Source organism: Procambarus clarkii, chromosome 92 (assembly GCF_040958095.1).
Source record: "Procambarus clarkii isolate CNS0578487 chromosome 92, FALCON_Pclarkii_2.0, whole genome shotgun sequence".
NCBI classification, from domain to species: domain Eukaryota; kingdom Metazoa; phylum Arthropoda; class Malacostraca; order Decapoda; family Cambaridae; genus Procambarus; species Procambarus clarkii.
The window spans coordinates 2,844,414-2,857,118 of record NC_091241.1 but is presented as its reverse complement, the minus strand read 5'-3'; the positions used below and the strand labels follow the sequence as shown (position 1 = coordinate 2,857,118).

Sequence of the window (12,705 nt, the reverse complement as noted above, 5' to 3'; positions counted from 1 at the left end):
ATAGGTTAATGAACAGAAATTATGACACTGTCAACCGACGTAGAAAAGTGCAACTGAAATCTCAAAGGTGTAAGGATAATATGCGAAAGGGTATCTGGTTTGTACCTGGAGTGGGTTCTGGGAGAACTTCTACTTCCCAAACCTGGCCTGAGATTGGGGCCAATGGATGTGGACTTGCACTGCAAGCCCGATAATATGCGAAAGGGTATCTGGTTTGTACCTGGAGTGGGTTCTGGGAGAACTTCTACTTCCTAAACCTGGCCTGAGATTGGGGCCAATGGATGTGGACTTGCACTGCAAGCCCACATATCCACTGCAACCTGGTCTGGCACGTCTTACACGAAACTTGTCAAATGGCATCTCAAAACCTTTACTGGCTCTGTTCTGCAATTCCTACCATATTGTTTGCTCCAGTATGTTGTTATTTTACTGTGTATATCTGGAACCTGGCCTCCCAGCATTTTACATGTACTGTATACCTTATGTGATACCTCTCTCATATGTCCCAAATATAAACAATAAAATAATTTACTAGAAAGATTTGGTAGAAAATGCAGAATAGACTCAGTGAAGAATAGAGGTTCCATAGGCACAATTAGAAAACACTGTGTGAACATCAGAGGCCCACAGCTTTTTAACTTCCACTCACCAAATATAAGAAATATTGCAGGAACAAGTAGAAGTTTTCGAGGGAGATCTGGCACTTTCAAAGAAACTTGCCCAGATCAGCCGATTGTAAAGGAATGTAGACCTGTGGGCTTTTCTAATCAGCACCCTTTAAGATCAAATTAGGCCAAAACAATCTTGACTCCAGGCAGAGATTGGGGAGTAGAAATCTTAAATCGATTAAAGGATGACTACAGGTATATGCAGTTGTTTTTCTGGATATAAATAGTCAAGGCCATATTAATGAAGTAACTCATTTATAGCGTCACTGTTTTGCACAATTGTGATGACCATGTAACTTTCATGATTCACCTCATTGGCGAGTTGTACCCAAGCAGGTAGCTCCGAATCATTCTTCCGGGTGGTAGGCCAATTACAGCAGTTCAGTGAGGACGAGTTACCTATCACAACAATATATGGCACAAATACAAATAAGCTATTAAACTGTTTTGATAGTTTTTTTTTGTGCTACCTCGTGTCTACTACCTTGTGTAGCTTCCGGGGATCAGCAGCCCTGCGGCCCAATCTCTGCCCGGTTGGTCGTCTGGTCAACCAGGCTGTTGGACGCAGCTGCTCGCAGCCTGACGTATGAATCACAGCCTGGTTGATCAGGTATTCTTTGGAGGCGTTTGTAGTTCTCTCTCGAACACCGTGAGAGGTCGGCCCTTTATGCTTCTTACGTGTAGCGGGAGAGAGTTGAAAAATCTTGGGTCCTTCATGTTGACAAGAATACTGTCGTACTGAATACCAAACTCTCACAAGTCAAGCCTGGCCTCAGGCCGGGCTTGGGGAGTAGAACTCCCAGAACCCCATCAACCATCAACCAGGTAACTGTACAGTACTGTACTCCCTCAGCGTACATATTGCGCCTCTGCTTTTCAATGGGGGTATTTTGCACATACTGCCATGCCTACTGGTTTCCATGTAATATTTCTATGTTCAGATTTGAACTAATCCCTCTAATCTCTTCCACGTGTATATTATTATGTATCTCTCTTGCCTGCGCTCTAGAGAATACCGATTTGGAACTTCTAATAGGTCCCAATAATCAAGATGACAGTGAATTCTAGCTGTAAAGGATCTTTGCAGGTTCTCTAGGTCAGCAATTTCTCCAGCTCTGATGGTGCTGTTAGAGCGCAACAATATTCCACCTTGGAGAGCACTAGTGTCTTGAAAAGTATCATTGGTATGGCATTCCTGGTTGCGAAGCTCCTTGTTAGCCAACCTGTCTTTTTTTTTGTAGTTGTGACAGCTACACTATGGTGTTCTGTAAAGGTAAGGTCTTCTGACATGATTACCCCTAGATCCTTCACATTGCTTTTTCATTCTGTGATTTGATGATTTTTGTGATTTGATGTCATTTTATATATGGTTTCTGTTTTTAAATTTAAAATTTTGTTTCCACAGCGCAGAAGCTGGAACTTATTTTCATTAATCATCATATTATCTGTGGTCCATTGAAAGACCCAGTTTATATCTGATTGGAGGTTTGCCGTGTAATCGGCAAACCATAATCTGTTCAGGAACTGAACCACATAGTTCGTTTAGCTAAGTAAGCGACAATCTTTAAAAGCTAGTTACACAATTGTAAATGTTACTTACACATTTGCGAGCCATTGTCTACCATATTTAATAAATCCTTAGAGTCAGGCAGAGTGCCAGAGTCATGGAAGGTTGCTAATGTGGTACCAATTTTTAAGAAAGGAGATAGATCACTTGCGTCAAACTATAGGCCAATTAGCCTAACGTCTATTGTGAGAAAGTTACTTGAATCGATAATTGCAAATACCATTCGTCTTCATCTTGAAAAACATAAATTAACAAATAATTTCCAACATTGTTTTACAAGTGGCCGTTCATGTTTAACAAATTTGCTATCATTTTACTCCAGCATAGTTCAGGCAGTTGATAATGGTAAAGTTTGTGATGATGTGTACCGTGACTTTAGCAAAGCTTTTGATACTGCGCCACATGACAGACTGATTAAAAAGATAAGAGGCTCATGGTATTGGGGGTCCTATATTAAGTTGGATTAGGGCATGGCTATACCAAAGGAAACATAGTAAGTATAAATGGGGGTAAAGTCAGTGGGAAAATGTTGTAAGTGGAGTGCCTCACGGCTCTGTCCTGGGACCTCTGTTATTCATAATATATATAAATGAATAAATGATTTAAATTCAGGTTCGAGAAGCAATATTTGAAAATTTGCTGATACAAAAATCAAGAGAGAAATAAGCACGGAAAAGGAAAATTTTTCACTTCAAGACGATCTAAACAGTTTTGAAATGGTCAAAAGATTGGCAGATGCTGTTTAATGCTGACAAATTTAAGGTTTTGAAGTTAGGTAATGATGATAAGAGTTACAAGATACGAGCTAGATGGTGTTGAGATTGTGATGTCGGATTGTGAAAGGGATCCGGGAGTTATGATTAGTAAGAATTTAAAACCAAAAAAACAATGCATAAATGTTCGTAACAAGGCAAATATGACACGGGGATTTATTAATTGACATGTTAGTAATAAGACACCTGGTGTTTGTCTTCAGCTATATCTTGCTCTGGTTAGGCCCTATTTAGATTATGCAGTCAAGTTTTGGTCGCCGTACTATAGAATGGATATAAAACCACTAGAACGCTTCCAGCATAGGATGACAAAGTTTATCCCCCAAATTAGATATGTCATATGAAGAAAGATTGCCAAAGCTTAAATTACATTCTCTAGAAAGGCAAAGAATTAGGGGTGACATAATAGAGGTGTATAAGTGGATGAACGGGCATAACAAAAGGGATATTAACACTTTCGCCACTCAATGGCGCACAAGCGCGTCACTAAGTTTTGTGCGGGTTCCGCAAAGCTGACTCTGACGGGAGTCACGAGAATAAACATTTGTATAAATTCCAATTTTAATCCGATCTACTTGGGGATAGTTTAGAAATGTTCGCCATAAAATTTACGTTTTCTCTAATAGCCGAAGAGCTTATTTGGGAGAACGGCATGGCAGTGAATCATCGTGGTAAAACAATTGTATTATTGACGTGACGAGTATGATTGACGTAGCTTTTATATTTGTTGCCGGTCAAACGCATCCTTATGTGACGTTTTATACTTATGTTCTAGAACATTCTATTGCGAACACACTGGTACAAAAATGAAATGCGTACATCGAAAATTAACGTCAGGACAGTCAAAAGAGTATACACTTTTAAATGTTGCCGCTTGATCGCCGAAACGCTAATTTCAGTTGGGCAAAGTTTTTTTTTTTTCAAACGCCGTTTCGTGAAAGTGTTAAGAAGCACATCAACAAACTGGAAAAGGTGCAAAGACATGCCACTAAGTGGCTCCCAAAACTGAGGGACAAGAGCTATGAGGAAAGGTTAGAGGCATTAAATATGCCAAAACTAGAAAATAGAAGAAAAAGAGGCAATATTATCACTATGTACAAGATTCTAACAGGAGTTGATAAAATTGATAGGGAAAACTTCCCAAGATCTGGAACTTCAAGAACAAGAGGTCATATTTAAACTAACTAAACAAAGATGCCAAAGAAATTAAGAAAATTCACTTTTGTAAACAGAGTGGTAGATGGTTGGAACATGGTAGGTGAGAAGGTGGTGGAGGCTAAAACCGTCTGTACTTTTAAAGCATTATACGACAGTGCTGGGAAGATGGGACACCACGAGCGTAGCTCTCATTCTGTAACTACACTTAGGTAATCACACACACTCAGACTGCCTAATCCCCCAATAAAAATAAATTATTATTATTATTATTATTATTATCTCCTATACTCAGGTTCTCTTGATGGTTGTCCATCATATGACTGGTTGAAATTAAAATTTTGTAAAGTGTAATTCACTCATTGAGCATACAAAATATTAGGGTACAATTTGTAACTCATTTAACACAGGTCTGATCACATCTAGCACAACATTAGGAAAGAAAATTTGTGCATTGGGAAAGTCACCGAGCATGTTTGAAACAAAAATCTATGGTTATTTTCATTTGGGTTTTACAAAATATACCAATTGAAAATTTGGAGATAAATAGCCAAAGGGACAAATTTCTGGAAATTTCGATCAGGTCCAGAATGATATAAACCAAATTTGACGGTGCACTTATACTGTTTATGTATATACACACACAGTCACCTCATGGCCAGAGAAAAATTTGTTACCAAGCATACTGCACCATTGGCCTTTTTTATCTACCAATCTCTGAATATAGCCTTTCATCAATTTATAATGGATTTTTATTGGGGGGAGAGGGAGGGGGGGGGGAGGAATCTGAATATAGGGAATGCGTGTTTTTAAATTAAAAGTAATTCTAATATAGCACTGAACACCCCAAAGTAACATACAGTAGCATGAATATTTGTTCAACGACCAAATGTTATTCTGGACTTTCCATATATATTTTAAGGTTCTAAGCACACACACACAGGCCAACTTATCACACAAAAATTTATTCTATGATAATGCATGTATAGAACAAGTGACAAAATATCCGTCATATCCATCCATATCCCAATGTAACCTTGCGATCACATCAAGCTTATATATACACAGTATCTTATAGCCATCTTTTCTCAATACATTAAATGGTAAAAAAAAAGTTATAACACAGTTATAACACTATAACACAGTTATAACACTATAACACAGTTATAACACTATAACACAGTTATAACACTATAACACAGTTATAACACTATAACACAGTTATAACACTATAACACAGTTATAACACTATAACACAGTTATAACACTATAACACAGTTATAACACTATAACACAGTTATAGCTCCCCCAACAACAACAACAACACACACACCAAGGCCACAACCCCTAAACAAGTCACTAAATCTCCCTGGAGGCCTCTCCTCCCCCCCCCTCTCTCTCAACCACGCCAAAAACACAATTATTACTTTTTTTTAGTTTAGTTCAATTATTATGCACCCCATACCCATCATGTGGGCGGTAGCGGAAAGGATTACAGAGGCACATAATGGGCCTCAGGGACTGAACCCCACAATTTATTTAACTAAGCAAGTTACAAATCTTGATGAGCTAGTTACATGCTTGGTGACAAGAATGGAAGCATTAAACCCCACTACAACCCCCAACCCCCACCCCAATGTGATGGTTGGTATACAGTAGGCCTGTAAACCTACACACACACCCCGAGTCAACCTTCAAGAGACTCACCGCCCTCCACAGCCTCTTCGGGGGCGGTGACTTCTTGAGCATTCCCTCGTGAACTATCTCCATATTGCCATCAACCATCTCCGCCGGCCGCTGACGTGAAGAAACATATTCCCCCGCCGTCAAATAGGGCTCCTACACACACTATCACACACCATCCCCGCACTCAGTTTACACAAGACGATGACTACTACCGCCAGCCGCCGCCCTCATTGGTCGCCATAAACCTACCCGGCTTGCAAGCCCTCCGCCCATTGGTCCAACCCTACACTTTTACCAATAAGAAACTTCTATGGATATAAATAAATAAATATATAAATAAATAAATACATAAATAAATACATAAATAAATATATAAATAAATATATATATATATATATATATATATATATATATAAATATATATATATATATATATATATATAAATATATATATATATATATATATATATATATATATATATATATATATATATATATATATATATATATATATATATATATATATATAGGAAGGGAGTACCACCTCTAGCTGGAAGAAGGGGGACCCATAGCCTCGGAGGAAACCACGCATAACGCATTAGAGGGAATGTTTAGATCCCCTCCAATACAGTTTCTGTGTGCTTTTCTCCTACCACCCCCTTCCTTAAATATTTTTTGTGCTTTATTATGCATTTGATGGTTACAAGATATACATGGGTTGATACAAAAATAATAATGCAAAAAGGTGCTTAAAGGTTATGGATCTCTTGAAAAACACAACAATGGGAAACATTGATGAATGTCACAGACGGGTTCGATCATTGTTGCAAGTCAAACACTTCTTCGAATTCCTCTGAAGTTGGACTAGTGCCCAAGACGCAACAGGCATTTCCCCTCTGAATCGCAACACTGAGGCGCTGGAACAAGAAACTTTTTGCTCTCTGGTCTTTTGTAGCGCTGATCAATTTGTCCCCCAATTCCTTCAGGAACTTCAATGCACATTTTCCCCACGAACCGAGGGTCTCAGAGCCGATCGGAACAAAGCTGTAGCAGTGTGCTAGACCTCTGTATTTAATAATTTTCTGCGATTCCCTGAAAGAAGCGGCACCACCGCTTTCACGTGTGCTGTAGTGGAGGTAGGTACTGGCCAGTGTGGCTGCGCACGTGTAGTCCCATACCACTTGCTTACCATCCTTCCAAGGTAGCAAGGTGACCCCATCAGGGCGCTTCTGAGGGTCGTTAGGTCTGGATAAGTGTGGTTCTCTTTGTGCCGGGCAGCGGGCTGTATATATATATATATATATATATATATATATATATATATATATATATATATATATATATATATATTATTAAAATAAAAATATATATATTTATAAAAATATATATATTTTATTACCAACGTACCTGTGGACGAGACAATCGGAATGATAGCCGACAGAGTGTATCGTGATCCAGCCTGTACTCCTCTTGACATGCCAGAAAGTATTCTGAGGAAACTACTCCAAGCTTGTACTAAAGAGGCACCCTTCTTGAGCCCGGATGGGCACATGTATAAGCAAGTAGATGGGGTCGCCATGGGTTCTCCCCTAGGTGTCCTGTTTGCAAACTTCTACATGGGTACCATCGAGCAAAAAGTCTTAGTCGACATGAACTTGAAACCGGCCATATACTGCAGGTATGTTGACGACATTTTTACACAGGTACCTGATGTCAGACATCTGCAGAAGCTGAAGGAGGCATTTGAGCAGAGTTCCGTGCTGCGTTTCACTTACGAGACGGAAAAGGATGGGAAGCTGCCTTTTCTAGATGTAACAGTCATGGAAAAGGGCGGAGGTTTCCACACTGCAGTCTACACTAAGGAAACAAACATAGGAATGTGCCTAAATGCCAACAGCGACTGCCCTGACAGGTACAAGAGGAGTGTTGTTAACGCATATGTCGACCGTGCTCTCAGCCACAGCTCAGAATGGAAGCAAGTCGACGAAGAACTCTGTAGGGTAAGGCAGGTCCTAGTCAATAACGGCTTCTCCAATGGTTTCATCGAAGACATCATAAGATGGAAAGTGAAAAGCCATGCAACCTCTGAAGAGACAACTAACACAACACCTATACCCCCTATTAGACTATTTTACAGGAACTTCTTTTCCACAGCTCATAAAACGGAGGAAAGGGTCCTGAAAGATATTGTTAATAGAAACGTTATCCCTACAGACAAAAATCAGAGGATACAACTGACGATTTACTATAAAACCAGAAAAACGGCCAGCCTACTCATGAGAAACTCTCCAGACACAAAACAGAACGCTTTAAAAGAGACTAATGTCGTCTATGCCTTCAAATGCCCACTTGGGGACTGTAAACTCCAAAAAACCCAGTATATAGGCAAGACAACAACATCTCTTTCTAGGCGTTTAACGATGCATAAGCAACAGGGCTCCATTAAGGAACATATAATCTCTTCCCATAACCAAACCATCGCCAGAGAAATCCTAGTAAACAACACAGAAATCATTGATAGATACAGCGATAGCAGGCGGCTTGACGTTTGCGAGGCACTACACATCAAGAAGTCAACACCAGCAATCAACAGCCAATTATTGCACAACTATATTCTACCCACCTCAAGACTCCGCTCCAATATAGAAGCATCAAGAAATATGGACCAATAGGCTTTCTACAAACACTTCTATTCAATACCCATTGTTTCTGTTCTGTCTTGTGTTGATACTTTTAATACCCTATTAATATCCCCTCCTGTTCTGTCTTGTGTTAATGCCACATCACCCTTCCCACCTCACTCAAATGTAGATATAAAATCAGAGATACGTTCTAATCAGTTATATATATATATATATATATATATATATATATATATATATATATATATATATATATATATATATATGTCGTACCTAGTAGCCAGAACGCACTTCTCAGCCTACTATGCAAGGCCCGATTTGCCTAATAAGCCAAGTTTTCATGAATTAATGTCTTTTCGACTACCTAACCTACCTAACCTAACCTAACCTAACTTTTTCAGCTACCTAACCTAACCTAACCTATAAAGATAGGTTAGGTTAGGTTAGGTAGGGTTGGTTAGGTTCGGTCATATATCTACGTTAATTTTAACTCCAATAAAAAAAAATTGACCTCATACATAACGAAATGGGAAGCCAGGAGCAACGCAACTGGTATCTACAGGACGTCTTAATCCTCTTGACCATCACGACCGGACAATAAGGAAGTGATAGCCGAAGCTATTTGAACCACTTCCCCGCCGGCACTCGGATGGTAATCTTGGGCATAGCATTTTATCAAATCACCTCATTCTTTGGGGCACACGTGAGGAACACAAATGCGAACAAGCCTGAATGGTCCCCAGGATTATATGCGACTGAAAACTCACACCCCAGAAGTGACTCGAACCCATACTGCCAGGAGCAACGCAACTGGTATCTATAGGACGCCTTAATCCGCTTGACCATCATGACCAGACAATAAGGAAGTGATAGCCGAAGCTATTTGAACCACTTCCCCGCCGGCAATCGGATGGTAATCTCGGATGGTAAGAGGGAGAGAGAGAACACTCCAGACCGGCAGAGACACAGAACAAGAGAGAGAGTCAGGTAAAACACAACGAGACGGACAGAAAGGAAGGGGGAGCAAGGCCCAGAGGGAGAACAGACAGGCACAAGGCACAATCTTGTGTCTGTGTTGTGTTCCTCACACTGCCAAGCCTGAGCGAGAGGCAGTGCGAGGAACAACAGACAGCGGCAGACAAATAAACACCCGCAAAGGTTAAAGGGGACAGATAGGTTCAGTGCAAGACGACTCATAGACGTGTTATCAGCACATATCCGTTACCACGTCACCACACGCAGGGGGATGTATGCACACTTAGTCACAGGCTTCTCTCTCTCTCTCTCTCTCTCTCTCTCTCTCTCTCTCTCTCTCTCTCTCTCTCTCTCTCTCTCTCTCTCTCTCTCTCTCTCTCTCTCTCTCTCTCTCTCTCTCTCTCTCTCTCTCCATCATATATTTTGCATTTCCAGGTAAAGCTAAAATTTTAAATTTTGCCCCGAGGGGCGAGTTTATTGGGCAGCGCCACTCATCCTGTGATGAGTGGACACACCGCCATAGTAGCATGTACAACACTCACGAATAGGAAGAAAACCCGCTGGGTTGTTCATCCTGTCACTTGTACCCGGACACAGCTGGGACTTGCTTAACTGTCTCAAGTGAACAGCTTATCAAACAAAAAGATTAACATTCGTCAACCCTTAAAAGCTTACGTTATCTTGCGGGTGCAAAATCGGGGAATCTTTTAAGAACAGTATCAATATTTAACAAATAGTGTTTTCCTAACTCAAACAATGTGGGGTTTATTATTCTACACATATTCCTAATGACTCTTAGATGTTCACATTCTCTCAGGTAGTGGTCAAGGCGGTGTCCATCACTCTCACCACAGATTCTGCAACTTCTCTGCTGAACTGTTGTTTCCTTCCCGAATCTCCATGGATATTTGTATCCAAAACGGATTCTTGCTATTATTGATTCTCTACCAACCACTTGGATTGGACGGTAGAGCAACGGTCTCGCTTCATGCAGGTCGGCGTTCAATCCCCGAACGTTCAAGTGGTTGGACACCATTCCTCCCCCCCCCTGTCCCATCGTAAATCCTTATTCTGATCCCTTCCAAGTGCATTTAGTCGTAATTGCTTAGCCCTTTGCATTCATAGCTCCCTCCCGTGGCCACCTTCTCTTCGTCCAAAATGTTTGGGATTGCCAGCTGCAACCACATTGTACCAGCAAACAGATTCACACACACACATACACACACACACACACACACACACACACACACACACACACACACACACACACACACACACACACACACACACACACACACACACACACACACACACACACACACACACACATATATATATATATATATATATATATATATATATATATATATATATATATATATATATATATATATATATACATATATATATATATATATATATATATATATATATATATATATATATATATATATATATATATATATATATTATACAGGAGTTCTTACATTCTTGTAAAGCCACTAGCACGCATAGCGTTTCTATTGAACTATGGCAGGTCCTTAATCCTAATTTTCCCTGGAATACGACCCGCCAAATCGTTTAACAACCAGGTACCCATTCACTACTGGGTGAACAGTGTACAGTTAAAGATTGGCGCCCAGTCAATCCACCCCGGCCAGGATACGAACCCAGACCAAATCGCTGGCGAAGCGTGGGACGAGTGTTTTACCTCAGCTTTACGCGGGGACTGCTTGTAACATTTATAATTTTAAGACTAGTAGGCTGGCATAAAAAAAAAAGAGATGCATCTCACTTCGCCGTGGTCACTGTTAAATAGTGTTAGGTAGTCACTGCTCTTACAGTCCACCTCCTCCTCTTTCCATACTCCACCTCTATTCCATTTTCCCGATCCTCCTCCTTCCCGCCAATGATGGGTGGGAAGGAGGGGGTGGGGCTCGTTCCGCCCCTCCCGTCCCCCCTCTCCCTATCGACACATACGCCTGCTCCACAAGCAGTTGCCACACCCCTCTGAGTACAGATGACCTTTGTGTTAGCACCCAGCCAGCAACGTTACATTCGTCTCGTGCACACAACAACTTACAACTTAAACTACAGAAGAGAATAGACCAAATATAGGGACTATATTTGGTAGCGTTGCTCCAAGCTACTTTTCTTCGTCAATCTGCTGCTTGTCGAAAGTACCAATTTGAAGCCAGACAACTTCATATGTAACACAAATAGGAAGTAACGATTTCAAGGTCAACGAGCCACAATGTATGACTGAGAACATGAGCTGTTTTTTTCACTCACAGGGTTATAAACCCATAGAACTACCTATACCCGTCGAAGCCGTTAACGACAAATTAATTCTGAATTTTAACAAACCAGCTTGATAAAATCATCTAGACAAATGGTGGGGGGGGGGGGCTTTAACAAGCCGTCGGCTTCCTGTTCTCGTCGAGGCCAGTAGAGAAATAGTGGCCCTCAGGTAAATTCAGGTAGTGATCAACCACCAGTTAGTTTGTTTAGTTCATTTATTATGCACCCCATACCCATCATGTGGGCGGTAGTGGAAAGGGTTACAGAGGCACATAATGGGCTCAGGGACTGAACCCCACAATTCATTTAGCTAAGCAAGTTACAATCTTGATGAGCTAGTTACAAAATTCAGTATAAGTCGTCACATCAACAATGGGTTCGAGATCGACCTCAAGTACAGGTTCTAAATTAAGCAACTGACATATGTGGAGAGCTAGTGTCAAAATTGACATGTTTGTCCTGCACACCGCCCCCCATCCAGTGGGCAGCGGTGGATAGGTTACAATCACTCAGTTACTACCTACAGTTAGCAAACTGAGGATATTTGGCTAAAATTTCTGGTAGCAGATCATTTTGAATGAAATATTTACACATCGTTGGATCATTGGTTATAGAATTGTTTCTGAATTCATGTATCTTTTCGCACTCCATCACATAGTGACGGAGGGTGTGCGAATAATTTTATTGACAGTTTACATTTGGTCAGGTCTACATCGGCAGATAATGAGAATTCCCAGAGATACTTGTAATCGAGTCTAAGCCGAGCAGTAGTAACATCTAGGAGTGACCTCCTAGAGGAGTGACCTCCTAGAGGAGTGACCTCCTAGAGGAGTGACCTCGACCCCGTCGAGGTCACTATATCATGTGGGTTCGACGGGGACCGGAAGCCGGTGACTTGTCAAAGGTCCCACCTTCCCCTATTATAACTGGGGGATTTT

The 12,705-nt window shown here is 40.7% G+C and overlaps 1 protein-coding gene across 4 annotated transcripts in view; it reads right to left on the bottom strand.

The window, feature by feature from the left end:
- dos (daughter of sevenless) overlaps window positions 1-6,089 on the bottom strand; it is a 31,264-nt gene extending 25,175 nt beyond the window's left edge. For 3 of the 4 annotated variants that reach the window (XM_069319136.1, XM_045770117.2, XM_045770118.2), the window contains exon 1: window positions 5,871-6,089. In XM_069319136.1, the coding sequence (XP_069175237.1) occupies window positions 5,871-5,948 (78 nt within the window). In that variant the 5' untranslated portion in view covers window positions 5,949-6,089. The remainder of the gene's footprint in view (window positions 1-5,870) is intronic. The other variant, XM_045770119.2, reaches the window with a different exon arrangement.
- Between the last annotated feature and the right edge of the window lie 6,616 nt (window positions 6,090-12,705).